The 22,856-nt window shown below is 37.0% G+C and overlaps 1 protein-coding gene across 1 annotated transcript; it reads left to right on the plus strand.

Moving 5' to 3' along the window:
* The first annotated feature begins 16,434 nt into the window (after window positions 1–16,434).
* On the plus strand, window positions 16,435–21,554 carry LOC145091549 (LOW protein: zinc finger CCCH domain protein). The gene is made up of 5 exons (XM_079029291.1): window positions 16,435–17,387; window positions 18,638–19,460; window positions 19,543–20,779; window positions 20,882–20,953; window positions 21,042–21,554. The coding sequence occupies exons 1-5, from the start codon at window positions 16,703–16,705 to the stop codon at window positions 21,447–21,449; spliced, it is 3,225 nt and encodes a 1,074-aa protein (XP_078885417.1). The 5' UTR covers window positions 16,435–16,702; the 3' UTR covers window positions 21,450–21,554.
* The last annotated feature ends 1,302 nt before the right edge of the window (window positions 21,555–22,856 follow it).

Here is a 22,856-nt window from a genome sequence, read left to right on the forward strand (position 1 = left end):
CCAATGAGCTTTGCTCGGGTTCCCTTGATATCTATTGACCATGCTCAAACCAAAGGCTACATCAGGGTGAGTACAAGTCATAGCGTACATGATTGAGCCAACTGCGGAAGCGTAGGGTACTCGGCTCATCTCAGCTATCTCGGCTTCGGTACTCGGACTTTGAGTCTTACTCAATTTGGCATTACTTTGTATCGGTAGTTCTCCCTTCTTCGAGTTTTCCATACTAAAATGTTTTAGTACCTTATCCAAATAAGGATTCTGACTAAGTCCTATTAGTCTCTTACTTCGTTCTCTCACTATCCTTATTCCCAAAATATAGGAAGCCTCTCCGAGGTCCTTCATAGCGAAGCACTTCCCGAGCCAGGACTTAACCTCCTGCAAATTCGGGACGTCGTTTCCTATGAGCAGTATGCCATCGACATACAAAACGAGGAAGCTAACTATACTCCCACTGGCCTTGACATATACACATGATTCATCTTCACTTCATACAAATCCAAACTCTTTGACTTTCTCATCGAAGCAAAGATTCCATCTGCGAGACGCTTGCTTAAGTCCATAAATGGACTTCTCAAGCTTGCACACTCTATTAGGATGCTTCGGATCGACGAAACCTTCTGGCTGAGCCATGTAAACATCCTCAACCAACTTCCCATTAAGGAAAGCGGTCTTGATATCCATCTGCCATATCTCATAATCATGAAATGCAGCAATGGCTAGCATTACTCTGATAGATTTTATCTTAGCAACTGGTGAGAAGGTCTCATCATAGTCAACTCCGGGAGTTTGAGTAAAGCGCTTCACCACTAGTCGTGCTTTATATGTGTGCACATTCCCATCCACATTGGTCTTCTTCTTGAAGATCCATTTGTACCCAACCGTCTTACGTCTGGGCACATTGTCAACCAGATTCCAAACTTGGTTATCATACATGGACTGAATCTCGCTGTCCATCGCCTCTTTCCATTTCACAGACTTTGGGCCTGCCATGACTTCCTTATAGCTATTAGGTTCATCTAGATTTATTAGTGGTACCATCACTAATATACGTATCCCCTTCGGTAGTAATAAGAAAACCATAAAACTGGGGTTGAACTCTAATTCTTTCGGAACGTCTAAGAGGTAAGGACTCGTCAATTGGTTCAACCGGAGTTTCCTCCTCGGGTTGAATGCCAGCGTTAGAGGTTCCTTCATCGCTCGATTCTTGAATCTCTTTAAGATCGATTTGCCTCCCACTGTCTCCTTGGCTTATGAGTTATCGCTCTCGGAAAACCCCTCTCCTCGCAACGAAGACAACATTGTCACTCGGTCTATAAAAGAGATATCCAAAGGATTTCTGCGGGTAGCCAATGAAAATACATCGCTCACTACGAGGTTCGAGCTTGTCGTGAGTTTCTCGTCTTACGAAAACCTCACACCCCCAAACCTTTATATGTGCTAACGAGGGAGCTTTCCCTGTCCACATCTCGTGAGGTGTTTTGGCAACCTTCTTTGTAGGGACTCAATTAAGGATATGGGCGGCAGTCTCTAAGGCATACCCCCAGAACGAGATAGGTAGCGAAGGAAGAATCATCATAGAACGAACCATGTCTAACAGGGTTGGATTACGCCTTTCTGCCACACCATTCAACTGCGGTGTCCTAGGTGGCGTCAATTGCGAAACTATTCCGTATTCCTTGAGATAGTCGTGGAATTCAAGACTTAGGTACTCTCCTCCTCGATCGGATCGAAGCATCTTGATTTTCCATCCCAATTGATTATCCACTTCATGTTTGAATTCTTTGAACTTTTCAAACGTTTCTGACTTGTGTTTGATTAAGTAGATATACCCATATCTACTATAATCATTGGTGAAAGTTACATAGAAGCGGTTCCCATCCTTCATGGTGGATCTAAAGGGCCCGCATACATCGGTATGTATGAGATCCAATAAACCCTCACCCCTCTCACAAGTGTCGGTGAAGGGTGACTTGGTCATCTTTCCAAGTAAACAAGATTCGCACGTGTCATCTTCCCTAAGGTCGAATGACTCCAATACTCCATCCTTTTGGAGTTTGGCTATGCGCTTATTGTTGACATGTCCAAGATGACAATGCCACAAGGATGCCTTATCCATACTATTGGAAGAATCCATACACAACACATCATTTCCTAGGTTATCTACAACCATAACAGTTTCATAAATTCCATTACAAGGCATTGCTTCAAAATATAAAACACTATTTAGATAAGCATAAATCAAACCATTCTCATTATTAAACGAATATCTAAATCCTTGTTTAAACAAACCATGAAAAGAAATGATGTTTCTTGCCATATCTGGTAAGTAGCAACAATTATTTAAATCTAAATTCAATCCATTACCAAGCACTAAAGAATACACTCCAATCTTGGTAACAGGCGACGATCTTCTGTTCCCCATGATTAGATTTATTCTTCCAAGCTCCACATCCCTATTTCTTCCTAGTCCCTGCAAATCAGAACAAATGTGGTAACCACACCCTGTATCAAGAACCCAAGAAATAACATGGGATGAATCATTAGATTTAATTGTGTATATACCTGCAAAAGATGGCTTGATCTTTCCATCCTTGATGGCTTGCAGATATTCCGGGCAACTTCTCTTCTAATGCCCTGTTTTATGGCAATGATGACACTCTGCCTCTTTTGGGTTAGGGTTGGGCTTAGCAGGATCAACCTTAGTCCCACTAGAAGAGGAACCATCTTGGGACTTTCCCTTGCGGTGTTTCTTTGAAGAAGCCTTCCTCTTCTTCCCCCTTCCCTGCCCAATAGCCAAAACAGGAGCAACAGACGGATTGGGAGATGGTGCAACAGACTTGTCCTTAAGGTTGCTCTCAGCAGTCCTTAGGAGACCTTGGAGTTTGCTTAGGGTGACCTCTTCCTTGTTCATGTGATAGGTCATCCTAAATTGATTGTAGCATGAGGGCAAGGAGTGAAGAACAATGTCGATAGCCAAATCTTCCCCAAAGTTGACATTCAACTTGCGAAGACGATCGACATACCTTTGCATCTTTTGCAAGCGCATGGTAAGAGATTCTCCACTTCCCATTTTAACAGTGATCATATTCGTTATGATCTCATAGCGCACTTGCCTCGCACTTTGGTGGTATCGCTCCATCAAGTCTAGATGCATCTCATAAGGATACATGTCCTCATAGGACTTTTGGAATTCAGAGTTCATAGTGGCTATCATGATGCAATGGACTTTCGTTGCATCACGCTCATGTGTTTCAAACACAACCATTTCTTCGGGAGTAGCCGTTTCTGGATTGATCTTTTCGAGCTTATCATCGAGAACATACTCCTTGTCCTCGTAACGAGCGATCGTGCGAATGTATCTTATCCATTCGCTAAAGTTCGATCTATCGAAAGTTACTTTTTGACAAAGGCTCATTAGCGTGAATAAGCTCGCAGCGGCGTTGTTTGCGTTAGACATCTACAAATAGAGAGGAACAAAGTTGATTAGAGTTAAGTCCCTAATTAACACCCAAAATGGAAATTTAGGGCTAGGACCCAACAACATTATTTACACATTAGAAAAGGTATACCGTAATCCAACATGCAAATAATTTGGAGGTAAGTGAATGACGATTCACTAATTCTTCACCACGAAAAACATAATCTTTAAGTTTTAAATGTATTGAGAATTCCTAGATTTTGAGATTCATTGAACTTTTCAACGGCATGTTTAAATCTCAATATGCCCCTCTAGTTTGTGACTGGGATACCGAGGATCACAAAGCGGGTGTGAATAACCATGCAAATCTACATGGTGCCTTCATTGTTACAATCACCTATTCGATGTGCCGGTAAACCACACACGCTCCATCGAACTATGACAAACAATGAATCACCCTTCGCCACCTTTGCTTAGAACCAATTAGTGTGCCGGTTAACCACACACGCTCCACTAATATCCAAACATGGGTGCAAAGTGTAATTTCATGGGATTGCATCAATTCACTTTTCCTAAAGTAACTAAGATTGGGAATTTCTTATAAAATAGTTTAGTTACTTTATATTTTCATTATACTTATTAATGAGAAGAGGTTTGCCCTATCCTACCCGTTCGGCTAACGACCCTCCACCAATCAAGCAAGTAGTGGGTGTGAGTGTACACCCATTAAACGCCATTTTATAGGCAACATCCTTATACCCACCTTATAGACCGGCTTCGTGAATGAGGCCTACTAACGGTAAGACTAGCATCTTTAATCATATATATATATATATATATATATATTAATCTTGTAATAATATATTAGTATAGGTTGAATTTTAAACTTGTAAAATTCTAGGGTTTGAAATTTAAAGGGATAATGTCATAAAAAACCTCAAGTTTTTCAGGAATTTGCGGTTTTACCCTTTGTCAGAATTTAGGTTCGTTTATATCGCAAACTTACAAGTTTTTTTTTCGATTTTACCCTTTTTACAGGTTAAGTCGGTCACCTGCTTATGTGGCAAGCCACGTGTGCGCTGAGTGTGCTGAAACTGCTGATGTGTCAGCCACATATGCGCTGACTGGCTTTATTCATTTAATACAAAAATTCTAATTCATGTGGGTCAATAACGTGGGTGGGATTCGACCACACAACCTCTAAATCAAGAACAAGGACCTTACCACTAAGCTTAACATAATTTCTTGTTTTATAACCTGAAAACGTAATATATAATTATAATGTAAACTAATGAAAAAAATTAAAAACAATTATTATTATTATTATTTTCTTTTTTATAAGTTTATACATATATTTTTAATTACCGTTTAAAGGTATAATTATATATTTATAAAGGTATAAAATACGTTTTAAAGATTAAAAACATATTTAATGGTATATATATATATTTTAAAGCGTATTTGGTTTATTTATACATTTAAAAACGTTTTTTTAAATATATAATTGTATCTTTCACGATTTTAAAAGTATAACATATATAGATACATATCTTTTAAGCTTCCAAAAACATAAGAAAATACATGTTTGGTTTGAACATGGATTTTTTTTTGTATTTTCAATATAAATACAAATTGTTTTGTAATTATTAATACAAATGCATATTTTCGTATTTTTAAAACATAAATACATTTCGAAAGGTATCTATATATTAAAAATTATGTTATAACACTTTAAATTAACTCATAATAATAATAATAATAATAATAATAATAATAATAATAATAATAATAATAATAATAATAATCGTCAAAATCATATTTAAATGTTTCAGTATTCGTAATATATATTATATGTTGAGGTTATGAAAGCAAGAAATAGTTTAGCTTAGTGGTAAGTTTCCTACATTTCGAATGGGAGGTCGCTTGTTCAAAACCTGTGCGCCTCATTTATATTTTTAATATAATAAAGGCAGTAAAATATCCATCAGCGCACAGTGGCTGATACGTCAGCAGAAAAACTGGTAAGTTTGCGGTATAACCGAACTTAAATTCTGACAAAGGTTAAAACCGCAAATTCCTGAAAAACTTAAGGTTTTTTATGACATTATCCCAAATTTAAATTATTTAAACTTTTAATCACAAATCTAAATTTCAAAACTTGAGGAAAAGTTTTAAACTTTTCAAAACATAAGGATCAAATAGCAAATAATGTAAATTAACAATTAGATTGTCTCAATTTGATCTTATTCTATATTACTTGCAAAACAATTCACCAATTCAATTCAAATAATCAATTATTATCACATAAGGAAATTATTATTCAACTAATTGGTAATTATCTTTTTTTTGGTCATGAATATACTCATATATATGGTTAAAATCGGATTTTAATGACCTAAAATAGTTAAGGCAAGTTTCCTCAAGTAAAACAACAAGAAATCCCCAAACTCCCTCTTTCTGACGCTCGAACTCGCCGAGTTCCCACTATGGACTCGCCGAGTTGGAGCTACTCGCCGAGTTCATCAGGCAGAGGACCAAAAATCGAATTTTTCAAGTAACAAGCAATCAATCAATGCATCAATTCAATAGAAATAAATCAAAGATTTGATACCACTGATGGGTTTGAGCAACAAGAACTTTCCTATGTGCACATGCAAACCCTAATTGCTTGGATCTAGGTTTCTCTAATTGAACATGCATTGAATCCAAGACTTACAATACTAGATCTAATGTAAACAAGTGATTCTAATCATATGAAATTGGATCTAGAACAGTACCTTGAATTACTTGCTTGATACTTCTTCTTCTTGGAGCTTAGAGTCACAATTGTCACTCCTGTAATGGCTTACAAACACCAACTAGCAAGAAGATGATTTGAGAGAGAGAGAGGAGGGTGAGAAATCGGCCCTAGGGTTTCCTGCCTTGCATGAGTGCCGATTTCCCTCACCCTAAGGGTCTATTTATACTATGGGATACTAGGGTTTCACCTTTAACCCTAATTGAATAACTTAGGCCCTAAGTAATCCAAGATCCTCCTAGATACTAGGCTTGGACGATTTTAAGGTTCCCAAACCCTAAATTTTGTCCACCCTCTTATCCATAAGGATACATATCCCAAAACACAATTATCACACATTTGACAGTTTATGCCCCTTTATTCAATTAACCTCTTTAAGTCACCAAATTAATTCTCAATTAATATATGACTTATATTAATCAAATAACAATATTATTCCTTTAATATATTATTCTCATAATATATAAACAATAATATCTCTTATCTCTTAACAAATCATTCTGTCAAGTTGCTATGGTGAAGGCAACCCAAAAGGACCATGCACAACCAGGTCAAGTAATTACCAAATATAGTTACAACCTTAGACACTAATCCAACATTAGCAATGCACAACTAACTCATAAACAACAACTCATATATATTTGTTTCATGAATATATGATATTATCGTCTCAAAATTGTTGGATAAGGTGTCTAAGTCCATAACTATTTATGTTATGTACTTGACCCGACCCGGCATGGTCCATTTGGGTTGCATGACATCATGCATTTGGATAGACTAAATGAGAGAACTAACACTTGTGGTTTATTATCATATATTATAAGTTCTAATATATTATTAGTATTGATCAAGAATTAATTTGGAATTAATTAAGTGATCAAAAGATAACTAATTAAATATATGGGTTGATTATGTAAATCATCCATAACTTGTATAGTGGACTAAAATGCTCCATGGATTATCAAGTTGGGTTAAACCCATAAGATGCTCCATGGGAGTAACAAACCCTTGGGTCATGGAAATGAAGAGTCATGACACATTAGGATTTACATGATGTAACCCTAGATGTGACACACTATATAAGCAACATGTTACTCACCAAAATCGGCTACACTAAGTTGCAAGAGGGCTAGGCCGATTTTTAGAGTGTTACATATTCTCTCAAAGTTATTCCAAAGCATTTGGTGTTGTGTGAAGCATTTGAGGCATCACACTTGGGGTGTTAGCATCTCAAGGTTTTCAAGGAATCAAATCAACTACAAGGTATGTAATTGTAGCCATCTTTTAGAACAAAAGTTCCCCATGTATGCTAGATAGGTTTATGAACCTTGGAAATCATATTTTTCATGTATTTTATACAAACATAGATCCAAGGTTTTCTAGGGTTGCATGTATACTTAGGGGTGTTAGAATGCTCAAAACCCATCAGTGGTATTAGAGCCTAGGCTTGTTTGTCAATACTTGATGCAAAATAGTGTTGAAAATCGAATTTTTTGCTGTCTGCACAGGGGACTCGACGAGTCCATGGGGAGGGCTCGACGAGTCCAAGTGAAAATGCAACCAACTCGGAGAGTCAGTTCGTGCACTCGACGAGTTGGCCATGCAGAATGCAAAAATTCGATTTGTGCTGCTGGAAATGGACTAGAAACATTACCCTAAACTGTTTTTGGTGTTATAAAACTTATTTAAGGTGGTGTAATGGTTGTTCGAATCCATTTACAATGGCTAATATCAAAATTACATGATTATATGTGTTCATATGTTCTTGGAATTTTGATATGAATGTTCATGTTCTTATGAGTTCTTAATAGACCATAGGAATTACTTGTTTATATGATTAATTCATGATCTTTATGTGTTTTAATGGAGTCCATAACTGGTCCTCAAGTTATGGATAACCAAAAGTCTCTTTGTGTTAAAAGCCATTAAAAGAACACATAAGTTATAAAATGAAGAGTCTTCATTTTAATAACTCATAAGTTATGAATGTGAAAGGTTTTGTAACGTTACAAAACTTGCCCTCAAGTTTTGGAACGTGTAAAGTCACTTAATAAACTTTAGTTCCAACCCCTAGATTTTTAAAAGTTAAAAATCAACCCTTATACTTTATAATATTATAAGTTTAATAATATTTATATGTATAAGATCAAGTCGTTTTACCGCAAGTAGGCCTCATTCACGAAGCCGGTCCATAAGGGGGTATAAGGTTGTTGCCTATAAAATGGCAGCTTAATGGGTGTCCACTCCCACCCACCGCTTCCTTGATCGGTGGAGGGTCGTTAGCTGAACGGGTAGGACAAGGACTTATAAATTCTCATTTAAAAGTATGATGAATATTATAAAGTAACTAAATGTTTTATTAAATTCCCAATATTAGTTACTTTAGGAAAATGTGAATAAGGTGCTAACCCATGAAATTACACTTTACACTTTGATTAAGTTGTTAGTAGAGCGTGTGTGGTTAACCGGAACACACTAACCTGGACTTAACAAGGTAGGTAAAGGGTGACTTAAAGTTTATCATAGTATCGGTGGAGCGCGTGTGGTTAACCGGCACATCGATTGAGTGATAAACATTAAAGGTATCAAGTGATTTGCATGGTTACTTCACACCTTGTTTTGTGATCCTCGGTATCCCAGTCACAAAACTTGGAGGGCACACTCAAGATTGAAACATGCCTTTGAAAAAGTTCATTGAATCTCAAAAGAATCTAGGAATTTCTAAGAACCAATTGGTGGAAATTGCTGAATCGTCATTCACCTACCTTTCAAATATGTTATAGCTTAGATTACAGCATACCTCTTCTAAGTTATAATATATTGTGATTGGATCCTAGCCTTAATATTACATTTGGGTGTTTTATTAAGGACTATATTTATCTCTAAACTAAACTCGTTCTCTTCTTTTCAGATGTCTTCCAACAACACTGCTTCTGGCTCAAACCCTACCGACTCCTTTTCCCTCATGAACCTATGTGGCAGGGTCATCTTCGATGGTTCCAAATTTATGGATTGGATCTGGAACATCGGGATGGTGACTCGCTACGAGGACAAAGAATATGTCCTCGATAAGGAGCTGAAGGAGATTGATGAGTTCACTGCTACTCCTCAGGAGATCGCTGACTTCCGGACTCATGAAAGAGATGCCACCAAAGTGGCATGCATCATGATGGCCACCATGACAGCTGAACTCCAGAAGTCCTATGAGGACTACTATCCTTTTGAGATGCACCAAGATATGATGGAAAGATACCATCAGAGTGCTCGTCAAGAGCGGTATGAAATAATCTCCTTCATGATAACAACCAGGATGAAGGATGGAGAATCCGTCATGGCCCACATGCAGAAAATGCAATGGTATGTGGTCGTTTGCTGAAGCTTAATGTGAACTTCCCCGATGAGCTTGCAATAGATATCACTTTGCACTCCTTACCCCCGTGCTATGATCAATTCTGCATGACATATCACATGAATAAGGAAGAAGTCACACTCAACAAACTTCAAGGGCTCCTAAAGACTGCAGAAACCGGTCTTAAAGGTAAGTCGGTTGTTAACACTCCTACTCCTACTCTAAACTTTGCCCTTGTCTTGGCAATCAGGAAAGGTAGATGGAAGAAGAGAAAGAGCACTTCAAAGGTTACCAAGGCTAGGACCCTTGATGGCTCTTCTTCAAGTGGAACCAAGAAAGGTTAAATCACTCCTTCTTCTGACCCAAAAGAGGTTGAATGCTTCTATTGTCATGAAAAGTCACACTGGAAGTGGAACTGACCAAAGTACCAGGAAGATGTGAAGGATGGGAAAACCAAACCCAACCATGCAGGTATTTACACTATTCTATCTAATAACTCACCCCATTCTATCTCTTGGGTCCTTGATACCGGTTGCGGTATTCATATCTGTTCTGATTTGCAGGGACTAAGAAGAAGTGAGACTGTGGAGCATGGAAAGATAAATTTGATCACGGGGAATAGGAAAGCTTAACCTGTCACCAAGATTGGAGTTTATTCTTTGTTGCTAAGTAGTGAGTTTATTTTAGATTTGAATAAATGTTGTTATTCGCCTGAAATGGCAAGAAATATTAATTCCTTTCATGCTTTGTACAAACAAGGGTTTACCTTTTCTTTTGATAATGAAAATGGTGAAATAAATGCTTTCTTTAATAATATTCTTTATTTTAAAGCATCACCTTGTGATGGTGTGTATGAAGATGTATCTGTTGTAGATAATCTAGGAAATAATGTGATGTATATTGATTCTTCGAGTAATAATAACTTGGATAAAGCATCATTATGGCATTGTCGTCTTCGACATGTGAGCAAGAAACACATAGGCCAACTCCAAAAAGATGGAGTCTTGGAGTCATTTGACCTAAAGTTAGGTGATAGTTATGAATCATGCTTACTTGGAAAAATGACAAAGTCACCCTTCACTGGTTCTTGTGAAAGGGGTGAAGGTTTGTTGGATCTCGTACATACGGATGTGTGTGGACCCTTCAAAACAGCCACAAGGGATGCTAATCATTATTATTTGACTTTTACTGATGATTATAGTAGATATGGATATGTCTATTTAATCAAGCATAAGTCAGAGACTTTCGAGAGGTTTAAAGAGTTTAAACAGGAAGTCGAGAATCGATTGGGCAGGAACATTAAGATGCTTTGATCTGATCGTGGTGGTGAGTATCTTAGTACGGAGTTCCTCAACTATCTTAAGGGATGTGGGATTATCTCACAATTGACACCTCCCAGGACACCACAGTTGAATGGTGTGGCTGAGAGGCGTAATCGAACCTTGTTGGATATGGTTCGTTCCATGATGAGTCGAGCTTCTCTACCAATATCATTTTGGGGGTATGCCTTAGAGACTGCCGCCCATATCCTTAATCTGGTCCCTACAAAGAAAGTTACCATAACTCCTCATGAGATGTGTACTGGTAAAGTTCCCAAACTAGACCACATCAAGATTTAGGGTTGCAAGGCTTTCGTGAGACACGAGACTCACGATAAGCTCGAACCTCGAAGCGAGAGGTGTATTTTCATCGGCTACCCACATAAATCCTTTGGTTACCTCTTCTACAGACCTAGTGACAATGTGGTCTTTGTAGCAAGGAGGGGTGTCGAGAGAGAGAGAGAGAGAGAGAGAGAGAGAGAGTTCATAAGCCAAGGAAACAGTGGGAGACAAATTGACCTTGAAGAAATTCAAGAGTCAAGTGGTGAAGGAACTTCAAACCCTAGCACTCAACTTGAGGAGGAAACTCTTGTTGAGCCAATTGACAAGTCTGAACCTCTGAGGCGTTCCAAAAGGGTTAGGAATGCACCTGAGCGTCATTATGGTTTCCATATTACTGTGGAAGGTGAGACATTTATCAGTGATGAGACATTGGTAAGTCTGGATAAACCTAACAGTTACGCGGAAGCCATGGCAGGCCCCGAGTCTGCTAAACGGAAAGAGGCAATGGACAGCGAGATACAATCCATGTATGACAATCAAGTTTGGAACTTGGTTGCCAATGTACCAGGTCGTAAGACAGTTGGGTGCAAGTGATCTTCAAGAAGAAGACCGACATGGATGGTAATGTACACACTTATAAGGCACGACTGGTTGCAAAGGGTTATTCTCAAACTCCGGGAGTTGGTTATGATGAGACCTTTTCACCAGTGGCCAAGATTAAGTCTATTAGGGTTCTGTTAGCCGTTGCTGCATTTCATAACTATGAAATATGGCAAATGGATGTCAAAATCGCTTTCCTTAATGGAAAGTTGGCTGAAGATGTTTACATGGTTCAACCAGAGGGTTTTGTCAGTACAGAGTACCCCAATAGAGTGTGTAAGCTCGAGAAATCCATTTATGGATTGAAACAGGCACCTCGCAGATGGAATCTTTGCTTTGATGAGAAAGTCAAAGAATTTGGCTTTTCAAGGAGTGAAGATGAATCGTGTGTCTTTATCAAGGCTAGTGGGAGCATAGTCTGCTTTTTGGTACTGTATGTGGATGACATACTACTCATAGGAAATGACATCCCAACCCTGCAGGAAGTGAAGTCCTGTCTTGGGAAGTGTTTCTCTATGAAAGACCTAGGAGAAGCTGCCTATATTCTAGTGATACGGATTATGAGAGACCGGAGTAAAAGACTAATTGGACTTAGTCATAGTAATTACTTGGAGAAGGTGCTGAAAAGATTCAACATGCAAGACTCCAAGAAAGGAGAGTTACCCATCCAGAGTAACGCCAGACTGAGTAAAACTCATAGCCCGAGTACTGAGGCCGAGATAGCAGAAATGAGTCGAGTACCTTATGCTTCTGTAGTAGGTTCAATCATGTATGCTATGACCTGCACTCGACCTGATGTAGCTCTTGCTTTGAGCATGGTTAGCAGATATCAGGGGAACCCTGGCAAGGCACATTGGATTGCGGTAAAGAATATCCTCAAGTACCTGCGGAGGACTAAGGATTGGGTCCTTACCCTCGGTGGGAGTGATGAATTGAGAGTTGTAGGGTATAGTGATGCTAGCTTTCAGACTGATAGGGATAATTTCCGCTCTCAGTCAGGCTGGGTCTTTACCTTAAACAGAGGAGCAATTTCTTGGAAGAGTTCCAAGCAAGAGACAGTGGCTGATTCAACTTGTGAATCAAAGTATATAGCAGCAAGCGAGGCAGCAAAGGAGGCGATATGGCTGAAGAACTTCATTGGAGACCTTGGAGTTGTACCATCTATAAAGGAGCCAATGGAAATTTTCCGTGATAGTGAAAGTGCAGTTGCCTTAGCCAAGGAACCAAGGGATCATGTGAGATCCAGACACATCGACAGAAAATACCATTTCATTAGACATCGAATATAAGAAGGACTACTCGTGGCAAATAGGGTATCATCAGATGAGAACCCAACAGATCCCCTCACGAAGGGACTGAGTAGGGTTAAGCATCTCCAGCATGCAATCAAGTTTGGATCAATTGTTGGTGATCTTCTTATGGATCGAGATCGGCATCATTTCAAGGTCATCACCATTAGAGTTGAATTAAATGTATCATCTTTAGTAACATAAATCATCATTAAAATTTCATATTTTATTTTTACATTTTTTCTACTTTTCAAGAAATGTTGAATGAAGATGAGAAGATAGCAAGGCTGAAGGCTGAATTTGTATAACTCTAAAAGAGATGAATTAGTACAATCCAAGTGGCATATATCCATTTTCAGATCTTTGGAGCAAAAATGTGAACAAAATGGCAGCATGAAAGATGGTGTTGAATTTATCTTGAAGCAATGGAAATTATACAAGTTGAATAAACAAGGTTCAAGAAAATTACGGCTGGAAAAAGTTGATTACAGGTTAGTTTGGACAATTAACAATCCTAAAATAATGGGTTTATTGATATTTTGTAGCATTATTATGACATCTATTTTACTGTTACTATGAAAATTTTCTAATATCCAAGGTGGTGATCAATTTTCAATGATTTTTAATCATTTAACATGAGATATTCATATTTGACCAAAAACATGTTCATACATACATGTTACTCTCCTAACTATATTGGGTACATAATTTTTGTCCAATTTTAATCAAATAGCTTAACAGATCCCTATTTCAAGTAATAATTAGGCCACCATTGAAAAAACCAGTTATAGTTGGGGAATAAAGTAGCCATTTTACTTAGAAGTTACAATTCTGGCCCTGAATATAGTTGGTTTTTTCAATTTTTGTTCATAGCAAGTCCTCTCAAGATCGCATAAGTTGACAGGGCAACAAATGGTCCTTAAAGACAAGTTATTTTTATATCCCATGACATATAACATTCTAATGACCTTTTGATGCCCTTGTACTTTTTATAGTAAATGATTTTAATACAATTAATTGTATTTTATAGTAATTAATCTTCACATGTTTTATATTTGTAGGTGCTAATCGAGTACTTTCTTTTTTGTATATAAGTGCAATAATAGTTACTATTGGTGGAGTTGTGAAAGAAGTTGTCACAATATTGGTATGGCACTGTCATTTAAGTCAAAAAAGTAATCACTATAAAAATAGTTAGAGTGACAAAATCAATAAAATGGTAAAAGCAATATTGAAAAGGTTTCAGTGTTGAACTAAATACACAAAAAACACAAGGACCATTTTTATTGTAAATTACTCTATGACTTTTAAACAACTGTTAAAGAAACGTCTCCATTAACATAGTTGCAAAATGTAATTAGATTTCAATTTTGTTTAATATTACCAACTATTTTAATGTTTTTTTTATTATTATTCACGTAGTTGTATTTTACTTTCATGGTGAATTTACATGGTCGAAAGGAGTTGCTCTCATTATAATCATGTTTATTGTGAGTTTATTCAACTCGTTCACAACCTACTGATTTTATATGTTCCATCTCTCTTTAATATGTTTCTTGATTTTACATGTCTACTGATTCAAAAATATATCATAAAGAAATAGTTATAAACTACTAACTAATCACAAGGTTATTCTTAATGTGTACACTATTCAAAAAGAGATAGGAGAGTTGGATGAAATTAAAGTTTGACTTGTTTGGTATCTATCAAATAGACACAAATTTGCTCGTTTGCATATCTTCTAGCCATATATAACGGTGTCAAGATCTACTTTGTTTCACCAGAGGTTCTCAAGACGAAGTTATGCAATTAAACATTATATCAGACCTTATAAAGATTTGTGTGGCCTATGACCTTTGTTGTTGAATCCACATGCGCCACAATACAACATCCTTTAACAATGTAGTAATAATGAATCACTTTTGTTTAACTATATAACACATCAATTAGCTATTTGGGGTTAATATTAGAACCAAATATGTTATGACGGATGCAGGAGCTAATAAAAGTTTTTAAAGTTCCAAATCCTTCTAATTCATGCTTAACGTTTTAGGTTATGTAGAACCAAGAAGCAGTGGACATAACATTAAAGATGAAGGGGCCATCAAGGAACAAGTGGCTAAAGTCTTGAATAGAGAAATCAAAGATGGTAGTTCGTGATTCATCCCAATATCCCTAGAGTATTCTACAAATGATGCTGATAGGCTTTAAATAACATGAAAAAATATATTTACATGGACTTTATATAGTTGTTGATTATTCATGTATTTTATATTGAAATTTTACCTATTTATAGCATTATACTTTCATTTTTTTGGTTATTAGCACAATATAATTTAGAGAACGGTACAGGAAATACCCAAACTACCTTCCGGAGACCGTGCTTAACACGGGCCTCAAATATATCTAGTATATATATATATATATATATATATATATATATATATATATATATATATAATATGAAGTGGTGGGTATTTTCTAAAGTTACTGAGGGGGCGTAGTGAAAGTTAATGTGTACATATTTGGAGTAGTCATCTTGTGACAATTCCTTATGGTGTCCTTCAAAAAATATATAGATTTTGTGAAGTGAGTATTTTCTAAAGTTAGTGATGATGTTGTGAAAGTAATGTACCGATTTCAAAGAAAAGAGAAACATCTGTTGTTTGTATGCTAGTCTAAGATTGATATGAGGAGTCGTTCAAATGGAGTAGACGCAAATTGACATTGCTTTTAGTAGAAAAGGAAGAAGGGCACACTAACGATATTGGGGGAGATGTGAGAGAAGCCCCTATCGTCATTTATGTGAAAATTATTAATGTCACCTGTTTTTGTCATAGAAATTGATAATATCAAAATCACACACACTTTCAAAATCAAAGAGCTTAGAGAAAAGCAAAACGGTGGAGAAGGATCTTGATATCAGAAAATAGAAAAAAAAAACAGAGTTTTCTTTGCTTAAAGACAATTAAGACGATGGAACTTCTGTTGTCATCTGATTGGAAGCAGTGGAGGTGAAAGCAGACCAAACGAAGGACTAAACTTGCAAACCCTACAAAATTTTGTAGCAAAACGTTGAACCACATAAATAATACTATGTCTAAGCAGCATAAGAATTAATATAATATATAATGTTTATTAAAATTAAAATTAAAATATATAATTCATCAATAACAACCAACACAGAATGATTTAGTGATAATCATATAAAAGTTAAATTTAAAAAAAAAATCTTAATTTTAAATCTTACAAGCTTAAGCTTTCGAATGAAGTCATAGATATAACACAAATTATTACCATAATTATCAATTTTATTATATAAAGGGTATTTTCGTCCACTCACTGCTAATCATCGACTATACCCCAAATACCATTCACAAATAATATAACAAACGCCTCCCTTCTCTCTCTCAAAATTTCAGATTCCAATCGCATTGTTCCGTCTTCGCCCCTCTGCATCTCTCCGTCGATTTTTCTTCGATCGGATTTAATTGGATTCGCCGCCGACACCCCGAATCCAATTCTTCAGATTCCGGTTATTAGGGTTTTGGCCTGCCATCGACGGGAATACCTACCTAAGTCGATTTCGCGCAGGAAGTTAGGGTTTTGAAATTCGAATTTTGGAGGCGGTTTTTACATTTAGTTATTATGCCGAGAAGTTCGCGGAGCAAATCGCACAAGCAAAGCAAACATAGTTCGAAGGAAGCGGCGGCTGCGTCGACGGTGAGGGAGTACTCGGGTTCCGACGAGGATGTGAAGATGAAAGATAGGAGTAGTAATGGTGGTAAGGAAGATGGGGTTTCGTTTAGGATATCTAAAGATTCTTCAGTATCTGGAGAAAGACGGAAACATGTTAAAGATCTGTTCAGTAGTCATGGGAATGGGGATGTATCAGAGGAGTATACGACGTCTTCGAAGCGGAAGGAAGAGAAGAGTCATGGCGGTAGCGATAGGTGGAATGGTGGGAGTAGTGATGAGAAAGGTGTAGTTGTAAACATAGAGAATAAGGAGTTATTGAAGTCAAAGGATTTGTCGAAAGTTGTGGGTGAGTCGAAGAGCAAGAGTAGCCGGAGGCATGACGCTGAGAGTGCGAGTGTCGTGGTTTTGGAGAAGGATGAAAGCAAGAGCGGCAGTGGAAATAGAGGCGAAAAGAGAAAATCTGAGAAAGAATCTGCGAGAAAAGAGAGTAGTCAGCACAAAGAGAATAAGGAATCGAAGGATAAGGATCGTGGGTCTGACAGGGGAAGGAAAGCCCACACTGATAAACTTGAGGCCGAGGCATCAACGAAGCAAGTTGAAAATCAATCGAGCAAAAGAGGAAAAGAAAGTACTGGTAAGTAACTTTGTTATTTTGGTATGTTTGAGAACTAGTCCGTAGTAGGAAAGGTAAACAAAAGTCTTTTGCTTTTGCATATATATGCGTAATCGGTATGTGCGTTTTGGAACACTCTGTGCTTTACTGTGCATTGTATTTACATTACTCTTGCTGAATTTTCTTGAATTGAATTACCCTTACGTGGTGTATGCATAGCGTTGAGTGATTGGTGCTTCTCTTTTGCAGTAGAATGGGGAAAATATGACATTACTTACCTTCTCCCATGTACCATCATTTTATAATCGTCCCCATTGGCCCATTGTGTGTGCAACATTTTTTTACATTCATCTTTTGGATGTTGTCATTTGTTGCTTAACATCATGCTCTAAAATGTATAGCGGCTCTTCAGCATTAATCTGGATTTTTCCAATCATCACAGGACTCCTTACCTTTGTAGAAGCTATACGGTTCTTGCCTTAAATTCATCAGTGCTGCACTTTCCTTGTTTTATGTCATACATCTCAAAAACAGTGAAAGAATCATTCTGGATATATACACCACATCTTTAGCTTTCTCTGTCAACACTACTTGAGTTGCACTTCATGTCGTCAGTTTAGTTTGGATTACTTCATAACTTGTGGGCTCTTAGGGGTCTCATCACATTTCACATTTAGACACTGCCTAGTTGCATCTATCATTTACATATCATCACATTCAGACTATTTTTTGGATATTCTTCTCACATGCCCACCACATCCTATCATATATGCCTTTTCTAGGTTGATAAACATATTTTGAAAATCCCTTTTCCGTTTCTTATACTCTCCATGAAGATGCTAATAATACTGTAAGACATAATGATAGATGGATCAGTATGGTGTAAACTAACATGTGTATATGCATACTGAAATTTCAATCAATCAACATAAAATTTTGTTCAATTAGAGTTTGCTTTTGGGGACGTTGTACCAACTGTAAACCCTTGTCTCAAGGCTGGAAATATCTAGATCATCTTGTGGGAACTGTTGTTAGTGATTCTTAGATAAGCTTACATTATAGGGTTGTGGCTCTATTTTGTCAAGAGTGTGCTTCAGAATTTATTTGTTGAGGTTCTTAATTCCACATGATTTGCAGAACAGGAAACAAAACACTAATTTTTATCGGCCAGTAGCCTTAATGCCTGATGTCTGACCATTAGTTATTACTTACTTTGAAGGACACCATTACTATTTACTAATGACTGTTGCTCTTTTTTCATCTTTTACCAGATTGGCCTATAGAAGAAGGGTTGAGAAACCCTGAGTTAGAGAAGGAGCTTGAGAAGCGGATGAGAAGAAGAGGAGAAGCTTCTAGTGACAAGGACAAATATCAAGATGACATGAAAGAAGGTGATGATAGGCGGCTGTCTGTTAAAAGACAAAAGGATGAAGGACATGGGGAAGAGGGTGTTAGACAAAAAGACGAAAAACACCGAGGAGAAGATGATAGAAAGAATAGGGATGCGAAGCACCGAGGGGAAAGAGAAAGAGAAAGAGAAAGAGAAAGTGAAAGACATAGCAAACACAGGGATGCAGATAAAGATAAACACCGTGAAGATAAGTACAATGAAGATGGTCATAGAGACAGCAAATACAAAGATGACAAGTATGTTGAAAGTGGTGATAAAGAAGAACGAAGCAAACGCAAGCAAGATGATGAGAGAGAGTATAGACATAAGGAAGATAAGCATCGTGATGCAGATAGAGAGAAGAGATCAAGGGATTCCAAGTACAAAGACACACACACCTCAATTGAACCTGAAGCCAAACGTTTGAAGGATGATAATGTGTATGATGATCGAGCTTCCAGATATAAAGATGATAAAGATAGGAGAAGAGGTAATAATAATAATAATGATAAAGAAGAGGGTAGTGAGTATAGATCACGTAGCATGAAAGAACAATCAGAAAAAAGATCTGGTAGCAAAGTAGACTCAGCCTCTGAAAGGATAAGACCTTCTTCTCGTTATGCTGACATGGAAGTTACAGCCAGCCATAGCCACAGCCACAGCCACAGCCGTCGTAGGAGTTCCCCTTCTAGAGATCATCACAGGTAGTTTGATCATTTCCATCTCTTTATAATTTCTTGTGTTATTATAATATATAATATAATATATATATGTTGCATTTTTCAGGGTTTCAAAGCAGGAAGAAAACAAGCATAGCCATAGGGAGAGTGTGTATGAAGATAGAGGTCGGCATAATCATAATAATAGAGATTTCACTTCTGATAATAAGCTATCTTCCAGGTCAATGGAAAAAGTCAACGCGAAGGATGACGTGGATAAATCCCCTTCATCTAGAAGGAGTGGTGATGAGGAGCCATTGGGGTCCAAGGATGCAAAGGAACATCATCATACTGTTAAGGAGACACATCCTGATAATGATTACTCACAAGTAGATGGAGACAATCTATCTGTTTCATCACCTTACACAAGAAGTTCTTCTCACTTCAGACCAGGATCTGATAGCCCATTTTTTGGTTCAACAGAAGATGATAGGAATAAGTCAAATAATAATAATAGCAATAACAACAATAATAATCGTTACAGGAGAATGGGTGGTGAGTCTAATAACAACATGAACATGAACATGAATATGAACATGAACAGAGGTCAAGGGAACTGGAAAAACGTCCCGAATTGGGGATCACCAATGGCACCTGGTGGCTACCTTCCTTTCCAGCATGTCCCACCTCCCATGTTTCATCCTCTCATGCAGCAGTTCCCACCACCAATATTTGGTAGACCACCACCGATGAAGTTAAACCCTGGTTTGCCTTACCATGTTCCTGACCATGGTCGACCTCTTCAGTGGCGGGATGAATCGGTCCCACCACCATCAGCAGCAGCAGCTTTGCATGGATGGGATGCTGCAAATAATTCGGTGTTTGGTGATGAATCTCATTCTCATTTATATGGGCGGGTTGATTGGGACCGGAGAAACCAAATGGGTAACCGTGGGTGGGAGGTTAGTGGTGGTGGCGGTGACATGTGGAAGAATGCTGGTGGAGTAAATATGGATGTGCAGGTGCAATCTGGTTCTCAGAAAGCAAGTGATGAGATTGAGAATGAGCAGAATCAGAATCAGATGGATGTTCAGACCTCAACCTTTAATGGCAATGCTGTTGTTGTTCCTGAAGCTGAGAAAGTGACTGAAAGCCTTCAGATGTTTGAGGGTGTAAAGGAGGAGGAGGAGGAGGAGGAGGAGAATACAAGTCTTGTTTCGCAAAAAGTTTATCTTTCCAGGGTTGATGTATCTCAAGATCTTACCCAACCTGAGGTTTATCAACAGTGCACAAGTATGATCATGGAACCGTTGTTATCCACCACAGATGATGATGAATTTGACTGCAAGATATTGTTTTTGGAGGTAAATACTAAAATAGTAAAGATGATGGATGGATGGATGGATGGTTATACTTAGCCTTTTCAGTTAAATGTGAATTAAGTTTGTGTTTATGTTGTGTTGCAGGAGGTTGTAGAAGGCAATGTTAGCGATGGTGGTTTGGTGTTTGGTGGCATAATAAATGATTCTGTGTTTGAGGTTGGTGTTGTTGAAGAAGATTAAGTTTTTTTATTTTAAATATGGATTAATGGTGGTTTATTAATTAATTAATATGTTATTGGTGCAGAAAGCCATGTTTGTTTACAAGAAGCAAAAGGAAGAGTTGGATTCATTGAAGATTAAAGTTACAGAGGTAGTTCCAGCATGTGATGATAATGCAGATGATGATGATGGTGGTGGAACTGGAAAGGAGGAAGGTGCTATGGAGATGAGTAAAGAATCTAAAATGGAAAAGGTTGAAGATACAAATCCTAATCCTGATGTGAATGAAGAAGGTAACGAGGCGAAGAACATGGAGGTGGATGATGTAAAGCAGGAAGCAGAGATGAGCATGGCGATGGAGAAAAGAGAAGAGAAGAATGGTTTGGATGTGGATGTGGATGTGGGAGTGGGAGGAGAGTCAATTGAATTTGGGTCAAAAGTAAATCTAAGTCGGATACTTGACAACCATTCTCCTGAAAAAAGTACACATTGATGAGACATTTTTTTTTCTTATATTATTTTGAGCTTTCTAATCCATCTCATCTATCATGGCTGCTTCTCTTTCTTTCATCAATAAAACTTGTTCCCTTCCCTTGTATTTATTTTAGCTTAGCTTATTAGCTTTGTCTGTGTAGTAGTTGTTATTGTTGTTTCCTTTTATCCCCCCTTTCTTGGCAGGTAAATCTTGCAAGAAGCAACCAACTTCTGACTTCTGACCAGGCATCAATTTTGCTGGTAAGCATTCTATTACTTACAAATCATTTCTGCTTATTATACTTACTTTTTCATCCTAAAAATAAATCTTCAGTGGAGTTTTTTTAAAAAAAAAAAATACAAAATGGAAAAAGCTTCTTTAAAACATTAAATTGTTTAAATTACTTAAATAAATTTATAATTTATAAATAATAATAATAATAATAATAATAATACGACAGGCCAAAAGATGACAAGACGTGACATTTGTACATGGGTGACAAGTGTCGAATATCTGAGCCAGAGAAAGGGAAATAACACACAAAACTGATAACTTAAAAGCTTATTATTGTTGGTCCCCAAGACAAGTTATGTGGGGAGATCCTCTTGGTCACACTTACAAGGTTACTTTTACCTATTGCTAAAAACAAAGTACAGTCAGCCAATCAGAACGTGACACATCATAATCATTTTTTTCAATCGAAATGGGACAAGTAATAATTTTATTATACGTATTTCATTAAGTTCCATAATAACCGTTGGCCGTAATATTTAATTATTTATTGGGTTTATATTCCCATCCAGATCCCCCGTAGATGCAAAATTCAGTGGTTGGGTAAGGGTACAACTTGAAAATATATACTCCCTCCGTCTCAAAATTATAGTCCATCTTTCTTTTTTGGTTTGTCTCAAAATAATAGTCTATTTCTAAAAATAAATAACATTTTTACTAAAAAACCACTCATTATTACTTAACCAACTAAGCATTTAATGGAACATTAAATGCAAAGTAAGGACAAAACTGTTATTTTATTATATAAAGTTAGTGGTAATTAATGTTTTTCTTAATCTGTGTGTTTTTTGTCTGTAGACAATAATATTGGGACGGAGGGAGTATTATTTACTGCGAAATATATAATTATAAATATTTTGAAGATGTATATAATAATTTCATCCAGTAAATTACAAGAATGGTCCTTGTGGTTTGGTGTAATTTACGTTTCTATATTTTAACTTGGACCATTCTTGTATTTTGGTTTTGTTTTATTTTTAGTCCCTACCATACTTAAATTGACTATTTTATTATTAATGATATTTTCTTTAATACTCTTAAAACTTTTGTTGTCACATAAATTATTATTATCATATGAAGTAAGTTATTTAAGGGACTACACAAAACAACTCTAATACACCACCATACTTACTC

Source organism: Lactuca serriola, chromosome 3 (assembly GCF_051521515.1).
Source record: "Lactuca serriola cultivar US96UC23 chromosome 3, Lser_US96UC23_V15, whole genome shotgun sequence".
NCBI classification, from domain to species: domain Eukaryota; kingdom Viridiplantae; phylum Streptophyta; class Magnoliopsida; order Asterales; family Asteraceae; genus Lactuca; species Lactuca serriola.